We start from the raw sequence: 22437 nt of genomic DNA, 5'->3' as shown, positions 1-22437 counted from the left end.
AAACAAAATAACGCGTTTGTTTAGACACCAACTTATGTCAATGTTCGATTACTTTGTTTTTATTGGGCTAAATTTAAAAGTTTTCGCCTTTTACTGCGGCTTCACGCTGGATCATTTCTAAGAAGCCGACGTCAGTCGTCCGTAGTCGCTGCCCTAGCCGGTCATCGAAGGCGCTCGCGAGGCGCACGTGTTTTCCGCGGTGAACTTTCGGAGGAGCGGTTCGAGTTTCGCGGCCACAGCTTCGCGGTCGATCTGAAATGTCGTGGTTATTTGGGATCAAGAGGGATCAACCTGGTGGTGGGGAAATGCCGGACCTCTCGAGCCTCGGTGTACCCGTTCAGAGCGGCGGCGCGGCCGCCGGTGGCGGTGGCGACGACGGCAAGAAGTCATCGAGGATGGAGGGTTACCACTTTGACTCGAGCGCTCTCGAAAGAGCGGCCAAGGCGGCACGTGATTTAGAAGCATCGCGTGAGTACTCGTCAGTTGGCCAGAACAAAATAAAACCAGAGTGCGCTTTCTTGTGGGCTCTTAACTAGTCTCTCGTAACCGCTATGTACTCTCGCCGGTCTTGCATCATGCGACTTTATCCGAGATATGTCTGGAATTATTTGGCTGCAGCACCGGAGGATCATCGAATTTGCGATCTGGCAGGTCACGTAAGGGCTGATGATTATGAAACACCAAAAGAAAACGTTGGCATCCGTCAAAAAGTAGCACAAATCTTTCAAATAGTTTACGTACCAGAAAAAGATGCACAGATAACCGTGTCTGTGTTTTTCAAGAGACTATGGTAAATGAACGTATGATCCGGGAAAACGTAACAAATTGTTTGGTTCATTGGTTAGATAACAGAAGTGCAAGCATATCGCAAACGTGAAGACAGCTATAATAATAAATGAAGGATGTTGGCTCCCAGCCGGCAGTTGGCGACCTGGCGAAGTGCCGGAAAGACAAGATGGGCAATGTTGGTGTTTCTTGTGACGGAGGCAGCACAATGTATATGCTGTGACCGTCTTCGGCAGCAGCATATATCACTTCACATAAGCCCCATCACAGTTCTTGGTCATAACAGCCATGAAGGTAAACATCTAAAATTGGAAGCCTCTACACACGACTCCATGAGAATTTAACGGGACTGGTGTTTAATTCTCAACCTTAACGTCGGAAAGGCATCAGTAAGGTTTTACTGTGTGATCTTCATGGTTCTGCATGATATCTGGGCTCTGTTTAGAAGAACCAGCTGATCCTTAAAAAAAAAAAAGAAGAAAAAAAAAACTTGGCCGCCCCTCTCTGCTAACCTCATAGCAGGCTGCTGTGAAATGAAGCCAAAGATTACTGGCTTCATGCTGTATTGGCCCTTCATTGGTCAGCTTCAGGCTGTCTTCGGATCCTTGAAGTTTGATGAAATGACATTTTATTTGTAATGTTTGCCAGTGTTTACTGATATGGATAAACCACCTCAAGTAACTGCTGTGTGCTATTTGTACAATGTTCTCAATGGTCACTTCCCTTGCTTGTTTCAACTTCACAAGGTCATGCAAAAGAGGCACTGGAGCTATCAAAGATGCAGGAGAAGACGCTGCAACTGGAGCATCAAACTAAAATTAAGGAGTTTGAAGCCCACATTGAAAATTCCAAGCTTGATGCCCACAGAGTGCAGCAGGAAGAGCGGAGAAAGACATTGGCCGAGGAAACGAAACAGCACCAACAGGTTAGTGACGTAGTTGGGTCTGTTCATTTTGTGCGCTGTCCACCGCACCACATGTGCCAATTCATCATCTGCACTACGGCCCTGAAGTCTCGAATGCAAAAGTGTGCTGATGCACTGTTACCCTCAATTTCATTGAGGTGCTAGCAAGGTGTCGCTATGGTGCAAGGTGTCATGCAGACAAAGCTCACCAGAGTTACGTTTGCTGACACAGTGGCCACTTCCAGAGGGTGGCAAGACGCTCCTTAACATTGTTGTGAATGTTTATACATGGCTTAGTAGCCTCCAACACTTCGAAGTTTGTTGCAAGCTCTGCTGTAGTCGCATGTACTTCAGCTTTCATCGAAGTATTTGATTAGCAGTGCTGTCAGGCCAAGCAGCCGTCATTCATGGCACAACACCATGGGAGTGCAAAATAGGTGCACTGAAAGCGTGGGAAACTACTGCAGAATTGAAAAGCTGGCTGCATGAGCCAGGCCACTGTGCAACTCATTGGAGCGGATGACGTGGCCTGAATTTAGAGGCTTGGCTTAAAAGCATGTTTAACGTGCCGCACGAGCATCCATGAAAAAAGGAAGAGGGTGCCTTTTAGATATTGACATCTCGTGGTGCCATAAAGTCCTCGTGTTCCTATACACACCCTGCTAAAGTGCAGTTCACAGTGCAATACTTGCTTTAATTGTCACTAGTCATCTTGTTTGCCTGTTCGGGGCAATTCAAATGCCTTTGACAGTCAATTCATTCTGGTAAATTTGATTACTCTAACATAGTCATAGCTGGAGTCATTTCAGGGTTGTATTAGACTATGTCATGAAAAGGAACTATGGTTTCTTTTTTTTTTAAACAAATTTGCTTATTGTTCCTGGAAACAGAAAAGACTAATATTGTGCTGTTAAAGGCACTGGCAGTGTTAAAGCACCCAAGTAGGCTAGTTTACTCGGCACTGAAGCCTGCAGGGTTGGGGTGACCTCACATTATGTCCTTGTGAGTAATGGTTACCTTCACAATTCCATCACATCTGTGACATTTCAAGTTTTCTGGCATGCATAGTGCTGTGGTGTTGCAGAGAATAATGTCTCATTTTAACAGGTTGTCATTGATGTTCTATTTATGTACAGCGGGCTGTATATCAAGATCAGCTTGCAAGGAAGCGCTATGATGACCAGCTGCTGCAGCAGGTATGATCTCAAATTTCATTGCGGTTTGCCTGAGCCCTTGTTCCTGAAGCGTAGTTTCCACAACCTTTCCTTTGTCATTCTTTAGCAACGAGCAAATGAGGAAAACTTGAAACGTCAAGAGGAGTCAGTGGCAAAGCAAGAAGCCTTAAGAAGAGGTGAGCTCATCCGTTAATATTGCATGTTTTTGCACTGCTATAATTTAAATAATCAGAAATGATGTTCTGGATGTGAAGTCATCAGCAAGTGGCTTCAAACGTAGTGATTTCACATTCTTCCCTTCCATTTATCGTTAAGTATTTTGTAAGATTGACGGACAAAAATGATGTCATACTTTTGCATTGAACATCATAGTGAGAATTTGCTTCTTGCAGTATTTGTATGCTCATGCATTGGCAAACAAGCCGCATTGTTTAGGCACAATTGTATCATGATTGCTAATGAGAAATTAGCTTCATGCTGCTAATTCGATGCCCGTCAAGTGAGAACACACACAAGCCTCCGAAACACTGTGACATTTCTCGCAAGTAACTAACAAAAAGTATCGTGACTGCGTCATAATATCAAGCAGTGCAGTCAGATGTGTGGGGGCATGCCTTAATGATTGCATTATTGGAGTGCATGTATTAGAGTGCATGTATTGGAGTGCATGTATTACATTGCAGAAAAGGGTTTTAGTATGTATCAACTGGAATGGGTTTTTTCATGTAAACAGTAATGTAACTTGCACTGCGTAAGCACAAGTGCCATGGCTGCTGTAAACAAGCACCTATGAAAGCCGAAAGGGAAAGGTATCCTAAGTGTTATTCACGTTGGAAATCACATTCTGCTCCTTATCAAGGCAATGACGTGTCGTGTCGTACTCCATCCTTCTCAATAATGTGTGCAGCCACGATAGAGCACGAGATGGAGCTGCGGCACAAGAATGACATGAAGAAGCTGGAGGCTGAGCTGCGGGCCAAGGCCAAGATTGACCGCGAGAACCAGGACCTCTACATTGAACAGATCAAGGTGAAGGCTGCTGAAAACAGGGCCACTGTCCTCGAGTCAATCAAGTGAGCACTTTTGTTTCAGTTTCAATTCAGTTTAAATTTCTTTATTTGGAGACACAGAACACACAGAGTTACTGAAACTGGTTGGACCCATAGCCTAATGCTGGTTGTGGGTTCAATGAAAAAATGGATAAAAATAAAAAATAAAATGCATCATGTGCATACACATATTCTTATAACACCATAGAATTTACCTGTAAGTACAAGGAAAAGCAGCAGAGTGAAAAAAACAACATAAAGCATTGAGAGTATTATATTCATTTTTAAGTTAAGCATGAAAGCACTAGTCAAGAAGAGTAACGTTAGCAAATTGCAAATAGATGTTATTATACGAATGTAAAAACATGAAAGCACTAGTTAAGAAAAGTAATATTGAGAAGTTTCAACAACTTACAAACACCAAGAGTGACCGAAAGCAATACAACGTGTGCATCAGGGAGCTTTTATTCGGTTGTCCCATTTGGTGATGTAAAATAAAGTTTCACATCATTTTCTATCCAAGCATTGAAATGAATTAGCAGTTTTCTGTCATGGTCTTTGTAGGACGGCAGGTGCTGTGTTTGGCGAAGGATTTAGAGCATTCATTACTGACTGGGACAAGGTGTCAGCCACGGTAAGTTTGTTTTGAAGTTTGTGGTTCGTACAGAAAACGCAAAACAAATTGGTGCACATTTTTTGTTTGTTTATTCACGTTATATATTGTGAACCTCTCATATTCAAACACCAGGTTGGGAGCGGGAAGCTTGGAGACTACGGCTTCAAATTGATATTTTGAATTAAGATGATTGCTGAGAGCCCTTTTTTTTCATCATGTACATATAAACATAGTGGCCCCTCTTCTCTCATTTACAGTGGTAATCAGAGAGTAGTGGGGTGACTGTGTAGTGGCCCTTTCAAAATGTAGTAATCTTAAATACATACCTGCTAACTCTCCCAATTTGACGGGAGACTCCCAATTTCTGACCTGTCCTCCAGATTGTACAAGCATGGCCATAACTCTTCAAATAAACTGCCTCAATTCAGCATAAAAAAATAAACGAACTTGAGTCTTGTAGCACTGCTACATTGATAGCCATCACAAGCTAGATAGCTAGCCAAAGTCGAATTTAAATCCAAGCCATTTGAGAACAGGGAATGTATAGGTCTAACAAGCGCTAAAAGCGCTACTGAGCTACTGTTGTGCTAAAGTCTGGCGCAGCTTCATGCTCACTGATTTTGTCACGTGTCAGGTTCACCGATGGATAGTGACCAAACCCTGATTGCACATTTTGAAGCACTTTAAATTAACTAAGCACAAGCCAATGTCTGCCAAGGTGTCTAGCTTCCAAGGTGCGTAAAAGAAGCAAAGCGTGCCCTGGCAAGCATACCAGTGGTTTGTTTTGGAAACCATAACGTGAATCAGTAAGTACTCTCTTAGTGGGTGCAGTACAAGACAATTGACCCCCCACTCAGGCACATATTGTTCGAAATAGCTTGTACATAATACGGCGTGTGCCGCCTTACACAAACGTAGCAGAAAACAAGACAATAACGAAATGGCCATTAATCGATACTGGATTGCCTAAGATGAGTTGCTGCTTTGGTGTTTCCAAAGAGACTTTTTTTATTTATTAAACTCAAAAGAGTCAATATAATTTTTTACCAGGGATGCTTCATGCTCATGAAATCGGCCACTAGCTGTGTTCGTCACTTCAACTATGCAGTTCGCCGAGAGGAAAGGAAGTTATTTTTAGCTGTCTGTGCAATGAAGATGCAAGTTCTCTGCTGCGTGTTTTGCTGTACTTGGGCCACATGTTCTGGGGACTCTTGAATACTGATTGTCAGCGTCTTCTGAGTAAAGTGCTGAAGGGCCCCTTTTGATGTGACCATTTGAGATCAAGGTGAATCTCGTAGGCTAGACCGATCACAGGTGTTGCCTTTCTTTTTAAGCCCCTCCCCTCCCCCCCCCCCCCCCCCCACCCGGCAAATCTACCAATTTTAGAAGTCTCTAGGTTGGCATGCATGTTCCGGTTCATTCAAATCTTAACTTATTTCAGAGCGACTGTCAGTTCACGGTTGTTTCTTTTGTGTGCAGGCTGCTGGGGTGACATTGCTGGCTCTTGGTGTGTACTCGGCCAAGCTGGGCACAGGCATTGCAGCACGATATGTCGAAATGCGCTTAGGTAAGCCGTCACTGGTGCGCGACACCTCTCGGCTCACAGTCATGGAAGCTATCAAGCACCCCATTCGCACGGTCCGACAGCTCACAAGCAAGCCTACGGATGCTCTCAAAGGCGTTGTGCTTGATGTAAGTTTGCCCATGTTTTCCTTGTTTATTATGCTAAGATTTTTTGAATTCAACAATATTTTTCGCATTCAACTACAGTCGTTACACATTGCTTCGTTATCGTACTTGTAAAGCAAGCGCAGTACTGGGTCTCTTATGGATATGGAAGGTTTACTTCCTTTATTCTTTGTTTTCTTGCTTGCTTCAAATGTGTGTTTGGAAAGTTGATAGTATACTGTACAATAATATCTGTAAAGTATTATGATGGTCTAGTTTGTTCATAGGTTAATTTTTAGCGCAAAAAAGGATGTTACACAAAAAGATGAGGCTACACAGACATGCTCTGTTACTTTCAGTTAAAAGGATTGATAAAAAAAATTGGCAACATACAATTTAAACCAGGGTTCTCAAACACACGGCCCACAGCTTCGCAAGGAGTAGTAGTCTTGTGACTTTGCTAAATGGTACTCACATTATTCTCACGCATGTTGCGATTAAGCACGCTTTGTTCGGGTAAGCTGCAGAGACTGGTCTGTTCTCAAGCATATTTTTTGTGAGGCACCCCATGCGGTCTCCATGTGTTGAAACATAACCGTGGATATCTCAAAATTAGTGTCCAGATTTCAATCATTCTGGAAATCAGTATTGATGTGGTTCTTGAAACCCGACGTGAAATCTCGTTCAGAAATGGCCCATATATGAGATATGGGAAAGGCCTTCTTTCAAATGGCAGCGTTGACCCCCTCCGCTCCAACCTTTTTCACTCTCCTGGCCCTTGCGGGACTAAATTTAGTGACTGCGGCCAGCTAGCTGAGGTGAGTTTGAGACCCCTGATTTAAGCTATAGAATTGTGCAAAGAGGAGAGAAAGCACTACAAAAAGATAATCGTACATTGTACATAACTGACAAAGAAATTAAGTTTTCATTAGTCGAGCAAATGAAGAGTTCAGTACGAATAAATTCACTTCTGCAGTCATTTAATGACTTCTTAATGCCTCTGCCTATTCTTCTATTTGCAATGCTCCCACAGAATCTCAATGTTCCCAAGCACTTGTAAGTACCCACAGTCATAAAAATGCCTTAACTAAGGTGAATAGAGTGTTTCTCTTAAGCACCTGCTATGTTCCAGTGACTCAAAGTTTGTTTAGCACGTGTAGCATCGGTAACGTGTATACTTCCTTGCAAGTCACTGCAATTTTTTTAAAATCAGACCGACCTTTTAGAACACGAGACGCTTTGTTTCCTTCAACGAAGGAAGGGAATTTTGAGAGCTCATTTCTTTGATACAACCGTAATGAAAACCGACAGATAATGAAGCCAAGGAAGGTATGGGGGATGTTATTTTGGCTGTGTTAAGTAGTAATTGTGACATAGATGTGAAGAAAGTAATGTGGTCGAAAAGACAACTTGCTGCCGGCTGGGACCGAACCTGCGACCTTTGGCTAACGTGCCCAATGCTCTACCAATTGAGCTACGGCGGCGGTCGTCTCCTCGTCCGCTTTATCGGGTTTTTATGCGCGTGCAAACCTGGGAGTGTTAGTCTGTGCCGCTCGTAGCCATGACGGCGAGTGTAGAGCAAACTTTGTATTTGCCAGCTGGCGTCATGTAGTACGTGACCTTTTTTTAACGAGCGGACAGCTGACTAATAAGCCCTTGCATACTACCTGAAGGCATACAGTCTTCCGGAATGAGACCCTTGCTATGAATGAACGAGGAAAAGGAATTTTGAGGGCTCGTTTCATTGTTTGGTATTTTATGAAGTAGCACTGGCCTGTTTTTCACAGGGCTCACTGATTCACTGCATGAATAGGACTTCCTTCTGCAAGGTTCACTGACAGTATTGTGCACAGCCGACCAATGCCCTTCTCATTCTACTCACTTTCAGCCGAAGCTGGAGGAGCGGCTCAGGGACATTGCCATAGCCACAAGGAACACCAAGAAGAACAAAGGGATGTACAGGAACATTCTTATGTATGGGCCTCCTGGTACTGGCAAGACACTCTTTGCCAAGGTAGGATGTCAATGCCTTGCTGTGTGTGTGGCATACTTAGAAAAAAAAAAAAAATAAATACAGTAGAACCCCGCTGATACGTTTTTGAAGGGACCGTAGGAAATAAACGTAAGAGACGGGAAACGTAAGAGCCGAAAAACAGGAAAAACGACAAAATATTTAGTGGTAAAGAATTTTATTTCAATGCTTACGAGCAGCACCAAAATTGGCACGCTCAGCCGCGATCTAGTCGATGGATTGAAACGCGGAGCTGGGGACGGCCTCATCCACAGAAATGTAATCAATGTATGTGATTTTTTTAACACCAACAGCTGTAGGCATGAAAGAACTAAGCACACGCAATCACGACCAGCGCGGCGAGTCCGACTGCGAACCGCGCGCACGACCGTGTGAGCTCCAACCAGCTCGAACTCCTCCCGTCCTCCGACAAATAACGATGATGATGAGTCTACGCCAATGCAATGGCAGAAGTGAATGCCAATCTCGAAGGCCTTGCTTTCGCAAGCAATTACGTCATAGACGCCATGTTTGTGCAATACAAATCTCAAAGGCTATGCTTTTGTCAATAGTAAATGCGAATCTCGAAGGCCTTGCTTTCGCGACCAATTACGTCATAGACGCCATCTTTGCAGTAGGAATCTCGAAGGCCATGCTTTTGTTTGCATCAATTGAAAGATTTTGTTGCTTGCGCCTCTCATGCGGCTAATATTACGGTCAAACCAGGCCAAGCTGCGTGAAAATGCACCATGGCCGCTCCCTTCGGTAGTAACTCGGTCGGCTCCGAGCGCACTTCGCGACGTATCATACGGGAACGGTCCGACAGTTGTGACGTAACAGCGGGGTTCCCAATACATTGTATCCTATGGGAGCTATGCCGGGACCGGCAGAAAATGACGTAACAGCCGGGAAAACGCAGCAGTGAGGAACGTAACAGCGGGGTTCTACTGTACGTCTCACATATAAATTGCAGAAATAGCTTGGTAAACTTAAAGGAGCACTGACACAAAATTTCGAAGGCGAGATAATGAGTGAAATAAATGTGTTTGGAGCCATACACAACGTCTACGAAATATCAAGGGCCAATATAGCCTAGAACATATTTAAAATCAATTTTAAAGTGCATGCCGCGCAACTGAGCGAGATGCGAGCACCTCGCGACGCCGACATCAACGCGGCGGATATGTAAACAAACCTACGTCACGAGTTTGTGTTGGCTGGTTGCTGGTTGTGCCGTTGCGCTTGTGCTACCTGTCATTTCTTCCTCCGTGCCTGCGGCTTTGCGTGTGCTGGTTGTGCTCCCTTCCGCTGTTCGCTCGTCGTGCCATTTGGCAGATGTTATGGCCCGCAGAACATCGGCCGTCGCCGCACACGCGAGAGCTGTCCAACGTGCACGGCAAGCTTCTCCAGCAAGGCATTCGCGCCTCCGAAAAACATGGCCGCACTGCCAAAAGCGGTTGTCGTCCACTTCGAATCTATCAAGTGGCCGCCGTGCGCTCTGTAGCGTGTAAGCTCCGAACTGATGCTTCCATTTGCTTTAGATTCATGTCCTTAAGCTACGACAGCAATGTATATGTCCCGATTCAGCGCCGTTTTTGAGAGCCATAGTCAAATAATCGACGCTGTAGGGTTAACGAGTCGAAATGGGCGCTTTTGAATGCTCGGAGGACATAGATTACGCGTTTGTTGTTTCTAATCCTCCATAGCTGGCGCCACTTGACCTAATGCCACCTTGGGGACACTTTATTTGGTTTTACGCGACGCCTTTTTTAATGCCGGACAGACTAAAACACTCTATTGACTGCTCGAACCATGCCTGGCAACGACATGGACGACATCTGCACTTCTAGCGTGAAAAACACGGATCAAAAAGCAAGCAGCTCGAAGCGTCCCGCGTCAGACGAACTGGTGTAGCAGACGAACCGCAAGTGCGGCGCACGCCACACCCGCTCTTGCGCGTCGCCTACGTCACAATTTTGCGTGGTCACGTGGCCAGCTGTGTTTACCCGTCCTCCGGAAATAGTGCTGCCTAGCTTGGTGCTCTTTGAAACCGAAACTGCGACTGGGCACTCTAAAAACGTTTCTACTGTGTTGTGTTTCGACTGTGTTGTGTTTCGTACAATTAAGTCTGTGGAAGATCAGAGGGAACTAGATTTTAGCTTGAATAACATATCCTTGTGGTGCGAAAAATGGGGCATGGCTGCAAATACCGACAAAACAGTCTCTCTTCGCATAACGCATAAAAAGAATCCCCTCGATCACGTGTACAAAATGGCGTCTGTCCCATTAAAACAAGTTGATAGCTATAAATACCTTGGCGTAACCTTCACTGCCAATCTCTCTTGGAACCTTCATATTGAGAACACATGCTCTGCTGCATTCCGCAAACTAGCTTATCTGCGACACAAACTTAGAAATTCTCCTTCAAACGTTAAGTTACTCGCCTACCTAACCTATATCCGCCCAAAACTAGAATATGCCTGCGTAGCACGGGACCCGTACACTAAGCTCAATATCAACAAACTTGAGAGAATACAAAGAAAATCGGTTCGTTTTATTTATTCGAAATACAAACGTTCGGACTCCCCGTCACAGCTAATGTTGGCTAATGAGATTCCTTCTCTTGAATCAAGAAGACAGAAGTACCGCTTGGATTTTTTACATAATCTAATTGACCATAAGTTCACCCTCGATCCTTCCCTTTATGTAAGCCCTCTTTCCACAAGGCAAACACGGCACCATCGCTCTGATGCATTAACACCTATCTATGCTAGGACAGACACGTATAAGTTTTCCTTTTTTCCACGGACCATTTCAGAATGGAATTCTCTGCCCGCACCGTAGAACTTGTGACGATCTGGGTGACATGTACATTTCTGTACCTTTTTTATGTGCATTCTATTGCAATTCTGTTACGTTCTTTTGAATATGTATCTATAGGCATTTATATATGTGTATATATGTGTGTATATATTTGTATGTGTATGTGTGTATGTATATACATATGTATATATTTAGTTGTGTGTACAATTATGTATGCCCGTCCTGCAAGGACCACAATGTGGTCTGCAGTATGTACTAAATAAAAATAATAAAAATAAAATAAATATATAACCGTCGCGCACTCGCGCAAACGAGGTTTGCAGCCGTGGTAAGTGGATCATAAGCTATCTATTGCAACAAAAAAAAACAAGGTGCAAATTTTTTTTGTCAGTGCTCCTTTAAAGGCACGGCCTGATCTGTGTGTTTAGGTCCATCAGGGGTGAGACAGCTGCACATATTGTCCATTTTTTATACGATTCCGTCTTCCTGTTCCAAGCTGCTCCAAAAGCATAAAAATCGCAAACATTGTGCCGAACTGCTCCAAAAAAGCCTCAAAGGCAAGAATTTTGATGCCCGTGTCAGCTTCAGTCAGGAAAAAGGCTGAGTTGACAACATGATTTTCCAAGCAGCGCCAGGAATACCAAGAAAATAATGCGTTCGCAGAACACACAGATGCGCCCAAGCGTGTTTCTTCTATGCATCTTTCTAATGAAAGCCCCTCTGATGCCGCCATAATCTCCTCTGAACTGTTGTCAATATGCGTGACCCTGCAAAAATGTGCTGCCATGCCCCGAGCTTGCGGCTTCTACTCGCTAGGCTGTGTGTTCTGGTGCTATGGTCGCTAAGTGAAAACTACCGAGTGGCATGCGTAGTGGGGTTGGCTCTCACGTTCTTTATTGCACGTAGCGTGTTCCTCCGTTTGCTGCGCTTTTCGTGTCAACGCTGCTGTGTGTGGTCGCCTACACGCGCGTTTGCCGTGGGCAAGTACCTTCTTGCGTCAACGTGGCGTCAACTATTTTCCTGCATGCAACGCGTCTCTGTGATGTTCTAGCGCGTGGGTTCTCAAACTAGGTTCCGCGGAATCCAGGGGTTCTGTGAGGGACATCTTAAGAGTTCTGCGATCGGCCAGAATGAATGCAAAGCAACTAATTTATTTATTTAGACAAGCAAATTTGCATTGCATTTAACGAAGCCATCGATGCTGCATCCGTACATTGGGTGTCTGCGGGTAGCGAGAGACTCATGTGGTAGCAGCTATCAAGACTCGTCGTCTAGTGTGCGCCGGAAAACTCGCACGATTTGCGCACCCGTGGTGACAGAACGCACAGAGTGCGTGTAATTTGTGCTCGTGAGCGGTCAAACCTGCTCAAACAACATTAATGGGCACCTCGGCGCTTTATTCGTAGCTCATGGCGCGTCGGCGATCATATGAGACAGTTTTCATGCCCGGTGATTTGCCACTGCTCGGTTTTTTTAACCCTTTGAGGGTCGAATTTTTTCGCAAAATCCAGTCCAAAAATGTGTAATTTTTTTATTGCTGAAATAAATTCTTCAGACAATCATATTTAAGAAAAAAGTTGTCTAAAATTTTTTTCCGTGACCGTTAAGTGAGAAAAAAATCATTTCTGTTGTTACATACACATGGTTTATTCATAGTAAAATCAAGCAAAATCCTAAAAAAACGACTTTAACAGTTTTTTATAAATAAGAATTACGCATTGTATTAAACATAGCTCACAGACATACAAAAATAAGCGCACAAGAGTATTTTCCGGCTAAAAATGCTCGTGCTTGAAATGTGCTATAAAAGTATAGGGGGTATTTGTAGTAAGTAGGATATAAATGTGAAGAAAGTAAAGTGGACGAAAAGATAACCTGTCGCCGGCAGGGACCGAACCTGCGACCTTCGAATAACGCATCCGATGCATTCGAATAACGCATTCGAACGCATCCGATGCTCTACCACTGAGCTACGGCGGTGGTCATCCTCCCGTCCACTTTATGGGGTATATATGTGCATTTAAACCTAGGAGTGTTAGCGCAGATCGCAGCCATGCAGCGTGTGTGGAACACTTTTTTTTGCCTGCTGGCGTCACATAGTATGTAATCTCTTTGACGAGTGGCGGCTGACCAATAATCCCTCGTATACTACCTGAAGGCATCAAGTCTGCCAGAACGAGACCCTCACTATGAATGAAGGAAAAAAGATAACTTTTTAAGGGCTCGTTTTTCTTTGTTGGACACAATATTGTGTCCAACAAAGAAAAACGAGCCCTTAAAAAGTAACCTTCTTTCCTTCATTCATAGTGGTACTTTGCAACTGCACTTGCAGTAGGTGCCGCGGGAAAGTTTCGAACGGTGAACGTCATGTGGACAGAGGTTGTCATGGCTACACCAGGTCAGCAAGGTATGCTCCATAGGGCAACGTTTTCACACATTCTAGGCACACACTAGAAGCTGCGCCTCTTGCATTCAAGAATCTGAGCGTGACGCAAGTTACCGGGCTGCCAAAGACACTATGGAATCGGATCAAAATCCACATAGAAGGCTGAGATGTCGGCCTGCTTGCAACACACACTGCATGAACTGTATTTCTTAACATTGAACACAGTCGCAACTACTTTTGAGGAGGCAAGCTTCACTTTTGTGTTACGTACGGTTCCTATATAAGAGGAATTAACAATCACTTTATGCTTCTTACGGTGTATCTTTTGAGTTTTGAGCCTCTCGCAAAGTGAACATGTCTTCGTTACAGCCACTATTGTGGTGGCTCTCGCGTTTTCGGTTTCCTTATAAGAAGAATAAGTGTTAGGGCTGTGCGAATAGCAAAATTTTGGGTGCGAAGCGAATTCGAATATTGAAGTGTGAGTGCGAATTGAATCGAATATTTTTCGAATATTTCTAGAATATTTTTCGAATACTTCGAAACGAAATTGCAGAAAAAAAGAGAGGATTCCTAAGCATATTCTTATGAGATAGCAGCATGAAAGTGTTTCTTTTGGTAGGTTGATGAAGCACTGGCGGGGTGGTGTTTCATAGTTGTCTTATCAAGAATGAGGCAGTGTAGAGGCCGAATTGTATTTATGTACATGATTTGGTGCAACCAAAGTGTTGCCGACAACACTTTACATGTGATAGGCAAAGATGCCATTTCCTCAGCCTCTCCTCCTCTTTCAACCTCTGTGGAAGCCCAACTAATGTGGCGGACAAGGGTGTACTCCCTTCAAGTCCGGAGTTCCAAATCTGCCTCGTAGACGTCGATATATAAGAACATCTGAAATTTTGGATGCTAAAAAGCTTCGGCTTCCGATTTTTCGGACTTCCTGTCCAAATTTCAGGTCCAAAACAGTGTTAATTTAGCCCCCACCTCTGCCACATCTTTCATCTCCATGTTGGAACCAGCGTTTTCTTGAGTTAATACATTTGCGACCGTAGCGGAGCTTGAAAGGCAGCATTGCCGCAATACGGGGGTGTCATGAGGTGAAGCATATTGAAAATCTAGAGACCACTTTCAATTGGACATTGTGTCTTGGCAAAGTTCGACTGTAACGGAGCTTGAAAGGCAGCTTTGCCGCAATACCGGGGTGTGAAGAGGTGCATCATATTGAAAATCTAGGGACCACTTTTAATTTGATGTTGACTGTCTCTTGGCAAAGTTCGACCGTAACGGAGCTTGAAAGGCAGCTTTGCCGCAATACGAGTGTGCAATGAGATGAAGCATCTTGAAAATCTGAAGGGGTCACTTTCAATCGGGCATTGACTGTATTTGTTTTTGGGAAGTTTGAATAGTAAAATTCCAGTGCGAATCGAATCGAATAGCAAACACTATTCGAAAAATATTCGAAATTTCGAATATTCGCACACCCCTAATAAATGTCACTGAAGCGAAGCGTGGCCAACCAAATTTTGTACTTAGTTTGCTACAACTGATAATTCGCTATATCAGTGTTTGTTACAACGAGGTTCAACTGTATAAACAAGGTGGTTTTGAGAATTACTAGCTGCCAAACTGTTATCCCGAACCCAAGCTCTGTTACCAAGTGCTGGACCCTTCATGCACACAACTAACTTTTTCACTACCCATTCCTCCTACCGATGGTCAATCAGCTGAATCTTATCTGGACAAATACCACTGGCTTTTTACTACCGTACTTGTGCATCCAAAGAGAATAAGGATAAAGCAGCGCTTGTTCAGCTATGGTGCTAGATTTGATACCTTGCCGAAGCGAGAGCCTTTGCTTGATTCCTTGGCGTTGTTGCTGTCGCTTCCGCCGAGCATGCGCTTCTACATGGCTCTTTCTACGTGGTCTTCTCTTTCTTTGTGCCACATGAGCTGCGAGAGTTCCTGCTGAATGATATGCAGACAGACGAGAAGCGAGATCGTTAAACGGACACGAAAGAAAACACTAAACTTGTTCAGTACCGATAATTGAGAACTCTATTACAATTTTAAGCATAGCAGGTTCAACAATAGGGAAAAAAACGAAAGTCGAGATTTCATTCTTGAATTTCAAGCCTAAATGTCAGCACCTGAGTGTCGGCGTGACGTCATGGACCTCACTCTTCGTAACTTGGCCGCATTAGATGAACAAATTTTTCTAATGCTTGCTACGTAAAATATCCTCAAGCTGCCTTAGAACGTAATGCAAATAATTTTCAATGATAAATAATTCTGTAGGCCTTAGCATATTTCCAAAAACTGCTCCCAATTCAATTTCAGCCGTCTCACCCCTGGTCCATGCATACGCATATGTTTCACTTTTTTGCAATTCTAACATGAAATGTTGTGCTGTGGAGCTCTGCTTGAGTGGCTTATATGGTACTTCGTTTTATGGCTCTGTATTTTCAGCCGCGCTTTATATTGTTCAATGTATATGTTATAAGGGGCCATCAGTTGTACATACTGTTTTGAAAGGAAAGGATGGCATTTCATTGCTTACCATGCATCTGCACATCAAAAAGTATTGTCTGATATGCACATAGTTTCACAAGAAACATTAAGCAAAGTGATTCCATTATTATGAGGAGTTACTGCATAGCAGTCATGCCCCGATGTGCTACTCAGTTATGAGTCAGCAATTGAGCACTGAACTGAATCGTTTACAAATTGGCCTTATTACAGTCACTGCTTTCGAAGCAGGGTGGCATATTATGAATTGATGTTGAAATATGCTGTTATTTGTGCCTTTTCCTATATGCCTACAAGGCAAGTACACTAACTGCCTTAATGCATTGTGCCTTTCTCTTGATTGCAGCGCTTGGCTCAGCACTCGGGCATGGAATATGCACTCATGAGTGGTGGTGATGTGGCTCCAATGGGCCGTGAAGGCGTGTCTGCAGTTCACAAAGTCTTTGACTGGTCTCAGACTAGCAGGCAGGGGTAAGAGGAGATCATGCACTCATGTAGGAGTGGGAACATTTGAATTTTCAGTGGCATTTTTTTTAGTGTGCTGTAAATGACAATGCAGAATTCACCAATGCAAAGTAATTATAATGAGGTCATTTTGTGAAAGGGATTGAAGGGGAAAACTGTAAATATTTTATGGGGTAGAATTTCTCGGCAAGATTTATTATGTTTTCCTCGGTTCTCATTTGATATAATGCAGCTGCTGCAGTACCTTGCAGCGACATAAGTAAGAAAAGAAGTGTTTGGAATTTATTGCAATTATACAAGCACATCCTGCGTGACCTACTGCTGTTCCTCCTTGTTGCTGCTCTTGAAGAAGGCTCACTCTCCTCAGGCGTATTGTCGTTCTGAAATTGTTCCTTCTATTCATGCATTTGTTTCTATGACCAACAATCATCATCCTATGTCAGCTTCATTATTTAAGAAACTTCAATAGCTCTGGCTAAGTTTCAACTGTTTCCTCTGCGGTGCATGCTGCCATTGAAGCTGCCTTGCTATGCTGTTGCTGGGCTCTAACCTATCATTGCAGCTTAGTACAGCCACCTACTGGCCATTCTTCAAACCTACCCAGGAACATGGCCAACTTTTGTAGATACTGTGCGAAATTTAGACAGGCCAGATCGTGTCAGATTGTTCCTTTTTTATGTTTGGGATTAATGTTCTCATTGCTTTTTTTTTCCAGAGTACTGCTATTTGTTGATGAAGCTGATGCCTTCCTCAGGAAACGCAGCTCAGTAAGTGTCCTGTGCAGTAGCTTGCATACCTTTGGGATCCTTCCCGTAGTTTTTAGCATGGTGGTTCAAGCCCTTTACTGTATCTCTCTTTTGTCCAGGAAATGATCAGTGAAGATCTTCGTGCTACTCTCAATGCTTTCCTTTATCGAACTGGGGAGCAGTCCAACAAGTGAGTGGCAGCAATCCTATGTAAAGTTTTTCTTTTTTTTTATCATTTAGATAGTGAAATAAGAGATGTTCCAAGAACCCTAATTCTTTGTCAAGACTTTCTTACTGAACCTGTGCACTACTTTGTGGCAAGCTGCAGCATTGGTGACATTTGAAATGTGCTGGTGTCGCACAGATTTATGCTAGTCTTGGCCAGCAACACACCCGAGCAGTTTGACTGGGCCGTGAGCGACCGAGTGGATGAGATGGTGGAGTTCCGTCTGCCTGGCCTGGAAGAGCGCGAGCGTATGGTGCGCCTCTACTTTGACAAGTTCGTCCTCCAGCCAGCTGCTGAGGGCAAGAGGTCAGTGTCCGCTTGTCTCAGTGGCACGGGTTGAACCAACCATTCATATTCAAATCTTTATTTGTTGCGAAAAAATATACACGCATTGGGGTTAGTATATACAGAAGGAGGTCCCATAGCACAAGGCTGAAAGGGGACCTCCTGTCAGAAAATTACATGTTTATAAGTACAACAAAATGGCAACTGAGAAGCGTTAAGTAATTATTGATAGTAATAAAAACAACACAAACATGCGATAAAAAATGCCAGTAAAAATGGTAACAAAACATTGTCCAGTAATTATACAAAGCTATGAAAAGAACGAAACATACAATAAAAATGGCAGTAGGATCGGGAACAAAATGACGTTAATTAATGATATATAGCTATTGAAACAGCTCCAATGTGCATGGGTAATAAATGTGAAAATAACGCACACAGTAATGGGCCTAAATGTAAGAGAACGCCGATATAGAAATACAGGTGAGTTATGATTGCGAGATAAGACGTTTAAGTTCTTTTTTAAAAGCTGCTAATGACAATTGTTTAGTGCTTAGTGGTATTGAATTCCAAAATTGAATAGCTGCAAATATGGTAGTATGTTTGCCGTAGTTAGTGCGTGCATGTGGGAGTAAAAAGTTGTTTGAGGCAAACCTAGTAGGATTAGAGTTTAACAATTGAAATTTCTCCAAAGCGATGGCTGTTATGATACCGTTAAGACATTTAAATACAAGAATCCCCAATTTATATTTGAATAAATTACACACTGTTAGTACACTAAGTTGCTGAAAAAGTGGGGACGCGCAGGTGATCGGTGAACTGAATGTTAGGATGCGAATGGCTTGGTTTTGGAGACGTTGAAGTGGAAGGATATGAGATGGATAGGTATTCGCCCATGACGTGATACAGTATGTGATATGACTGTGGATGAAGGCGTAGTACAGTTTAAGCAAAGTCTGCAAGTTGAAGAATGGTCGTGATTTAATTAGTGTTCTGATACCATGAGCAATCCTCTGCCTTATAAGTGAAATTCACAGTGTCCTTCACAAGGAATAACTTACTGTGGTGGCTTTGTGGCATTCTTTTGCTGAGCACTAGGCTGCAGGTTTGCAGGTGTGCAGGGCTGCAGGTGTGAAGATGTTCATACATCTTATATTCATAATGGGAACTCAAGCCTGTTGAACTTAATCTGAACACTTTGCTATGTTGTCTTTAAAGGCCCATGCAGTTAGCACTACTGTCCATCGTGTCAGAGCACATGTCAATGCTTATGAGCTGATGGCTCATTTGAAGGGGCAACTGTCTTGGAATGCACGTGATGAACTTGTGCACTTGTAACGTCTCCTTCAGTGCCCCAGTTATACTATCTGTATTAGTGGCTACATTTGGCTAATTTAAATTTGGGTTTAAACTTCTGCTTCGTTTTATTTATAGCAGAATTATAGAAAAAGGGAGGAACATGTTGCAAGGGAAGTATATTTACTTCTCTTTAGATAGGCTACTTACAAGGATTAATAACTACAGCAAAAGCTCGTTATTTTGACACTCGTTAATTTGGAAAATCGGATAATTCGAAAGTGTTCCCTGGTCTTGGCCAGCATATGCATTGTTTAATGGCATCAAGCTTTCGTTAATTCGGTCATATTTGGTCGCAATCCGGACGATCCTTGGAGCGTGCCGAGCGCGAAGCACCACAAATGTGCAACGCAAAAGAGCGAAAATGGCGTTTGTACACAACCGAAACGAAGCAGCGCTGAGCGCATCGCTATCTCCGTGGCCACAGTTTTGGCCGCATGCGTATCTGATCTTCAGCAGCTTCGTTTTAACTTGATGCAATGCACTTGCAATTGTCACAATACTCGATCATGGCGGAAGCTGTTTAAGAGCTTCTCCGCCACGGTCGGCATGCTGGCATAACTCTCTTACTACATCGCGATGGACAAACTCTCAGTTGTTGACCATTTTATTACCTGCGAGAGAACTATTGTCACGTGTTGCTGGTGGTGGCAATTCATAATACGGGAAGGGTGCAGAACACGTTTCGGGCTAAACAGGCACGGAAGTCTGGCGCCCCGTGGTCACATTGTGAATGAAATCGCTGGATGACGAAAATTTCGGCTTTTACACTGCTCTTATGCAAAAATAAGTACGGGGTTTACGTACTCATCAAGAAAACGCAAGCGCATTGACGTAACAGACATTTGTTTATTGTTTTGATGATACTTTCGATAATTTGGCATTCGGTTAATTTGGACATTTTTTCTGGTCCCGCGAACTCCGAATTAACGAGTTTTTACTGTACACAGAACTTGCATCCATCCAACTGAATAGAAGGAATTCTGCAAAATGTATATATACATTGCTTTTGCAGGCGGCTAAAAGTGGCTCAGTTTGACTACAGCAAACTCTGCTCGGAAATAGCCCGGATCACGGAAGGGCTTTCGGGACGTGAGATTGCCAAACTAGGAGTGACCTGGCAGGTGAGCTGCTTAGTCATACATACAACTGTGGTTTTATCAACACAGATGATATTGATGGCACATGATGATGAAAGGCCATACCTTGGCACAGTATGACGTGTATGCTTTTGACATGCACAGACAGATATACTTCAGCCACAGCTGGGTCAAAGAAGGTGACATGCACTCATCCGCAGCCATTAGTACATGCTTAATCACATTACTGCTCACTAGCATACTTGAATGGTTTACGCCTCAATTGGAAATGAATGCCCCAAGCAGATAAGGACTAGGAGAAAAAATAAACCAAATTCATCTGTATAGTACGGCATCCTTTTGTCATTGGAAGAATTTGTGAGGGAGTGATACTTATTGCTTTTATGTGTGTGTTCACACCCACACCTAAAAGTGGGTGTGGGAAAAAGTACTATGGAGCATGTCAAGGGGCAATGGAATGCAAATTTCGGGTAAGTGCCAGTACTTCAAGTGCTCATTGTCTAGCTAACAGACTATCAACCAACTGTAGGAGCAACAGAATGAATAATAGCCCAATAAATTTGTAGGCACCTTAGTTTTTCTTTGAGTTAGTGCTGCTCATGCCATGTGACCATTGCCATCAACATGTGCGCTTACAAAATGAGGATGTAGAATGGAAGTGCTATCATGAAACATATTAATTTGTGAAATATGTTTATAATAATATATCTAACCCCAATATTTAAGCAGGGTTTTTACACAAAAAAAAGCAAAAATATTGCTTTTGAACTGAGGCAACAATAGCTGTAGCGGATATCATGCTCACGTTGTGACATTGAGAAACTTGATTATAAGTGAAAATAGTGTGCGTTCCTTTTGTATAAGGCTTACCATATGCCTCGCTTTAGTTTTCAATTTAATAAAGAATATTTGTTTTCCGAACAGGCGGCAGCATATGCCTCGGATGATGGTGTTCTAACCGAAGCTATGATTATGGACCGTGTTCATGACGCTGTGAAGCAGAACAGGCAGAAGGTGGCCTGGCAGACTGAAGAAGAGCACCGAAAGCGGACACCCGGGGGATTTAGCACATCCGCGACACCCTATGCTAGTCACCCTGCATTGCCTCCAAGCACAGCAGCGTCATCTTAGCATTGCCATTCCCTGTATATAATGTTGATAGGCAGTTTTTGAAAACTTGTATAGTAGACCGCAGCGTTGCTATAGAAGAAAAGGAATGCAAGCATATTGTTTAGGTCCATTTATATTTGTTGACAGAACACACCTCCCATAGCCGCGTGATCATTAACTTTTACGTAAGGGTCATTGTATTTTATAGGTGTTCATATCGACCTCACAATGAAACTAACCGGAGCTGTGCTCTGTGTTATATTGCCTAGGGTTATTGTTGATGTACGCAAAGCACTGTAGTAGTCTGTTCAGTGTGCAAATAATGAGCAAATGCTTTTTTTGATGAACTTATAGAATAAAAACTAAAATTCTACTTGAGCATTGAATACATAAGTGTTAACTTGATTGTACTGTGCAAGCTTTGAAGCCTGAGGCGAGTAGCGCCCTGAACAATAGTATGATTGACTGTTGTTGATCATCTACTTGTGACCAATTCACAACAACATTGTCACTGTTTGTCTCATTCAAACAACAGTATTAGAACGTACTCCTGTAAAATGGTTTTGTATAAAATTGAGCTCGCTCCATTGCAGATTGCTCATTTTTCATTACACATACAACATTTTGCTTGTTGCATGTGTAATAGTACTATGCTATGCCACCAATTTTACAGCGACAGCAGTTGAAAAGGGGTACTGACACCATTTTTTAAAGGTGAGTTTACTTTGCTATACAATCTCCTGTATACAGAGACTGCTCTGAGCAAGTGTGAAGCTCAACAAATGCTGACAAGATATTTTATTTTGATGTTAAAGTCGATGCTCCCATGGCGCACCTACCGACATCGACACTAGCTTGACGTCTGGCTACAGTACTAATTCTGGCGACTTCACACAGCACTCTGGCTAGTTGTGATGACGTCAGGTACCGAAACTTCCAAAATGGCCGCTTGTGCGTCACCAATGCATACCTGCCTAGTCTCCCGGATTACCCGGGAGACTCCCGGATTACCCGGGAGACTCCCGGATTTTGAACGTTTCTTCCGGTTGTACGGGTCATAGGAAAATCTCCCGGAAATCCAGTTTTACCCCGCGCGTCCAGTGCATTGCGCGCCCCGTGCGTCACGGTGACGCGAGGTGGGACGTTTCGCGTACAGATGCGCTACACGCAATTTAAAAATTGATCCTAAATGTGTTATAGGTTATATC

At 43.3% G+C, this 22437-nt stretch overlaps 1 protein-coding gene across 1 annotated transcript; it reads left to right on the top strand.

Annotated features, from left to right (window-relative positions):
* The first annotated feature begins 138 nt into the window (after positions 1-138).
* Positions 139-21816, top strand: LOC119389381 (ATPase family AAA domain-containing protein 3). The gene is made up of 14 exons (XM_037656612.2): positions 139-468; positions 1533-1711; positions 2827-2886; positions 2972-3041; positions 3773-3938; positions 4479-4548; positions 6010-6222; positions 8087-8212; positions 16288-16412; positions 17122-17173; positions 17272-17342; positions 17517-17684; positions 20035-20143; positions 21044-21816. Exons 1-14 carry the CDS (start codon positions 258-260, stop codon positions 21248-21250), a joined length of 1827 nt encoding a protein of 608 aa, XP_037512540.1. The 5' UTR covers positions 139-257; the 3' UTR covers positions 21251-21816.
* Positions 21817-22437: the final 621 nt, after the last annotated feature.

Source organism: Rhipicephalus sanguineus, chromosome 4, assembly GCF_013339695.2.
Source record: "Rhipicephalus sanguineus isolate Rsan-2018 chromosome 4, BIME_Rsan_1.4, whole genome shotgun sequence".
NCBI lineage: Eukaryota > Metazoa > Arthropoda > Arachnida > Ixodida > Ixodidae > Rhipicephalus > Rhipicephalus sanguineus.
This window is presented reverse-complemented; position numbering and strand designations above follow the sequence as displayed.

What these genes read in the sequence shown, in the direction of transcription:
- LOC119389381 (XM_037656612.2), top strand. Translation starts at nt 258, where the DNA reads ATGTCGTGGTTATTTGGGATCAAGAGGGATCAACCTGGTGGTGGGGAA. An exon ending in GCAAGACACTCTTTGCCAAG is followed by an intron (nt 8,213 to 16,287) that starts GTAGGATGTCAA and finishes TCTTGATTGCAG; the next exon opens with CGCTTGGCTCAGCACTCGGG. An exon ending in ACTGGGGAGCAGTCCAACAA is followed by an intron (nt 17,343 to 17,516) that starts GTGAGTGGCAGC and finishes GGTGTCGCACAG; the next exon opens with ATTTATGCTAGTCTTGGCCA.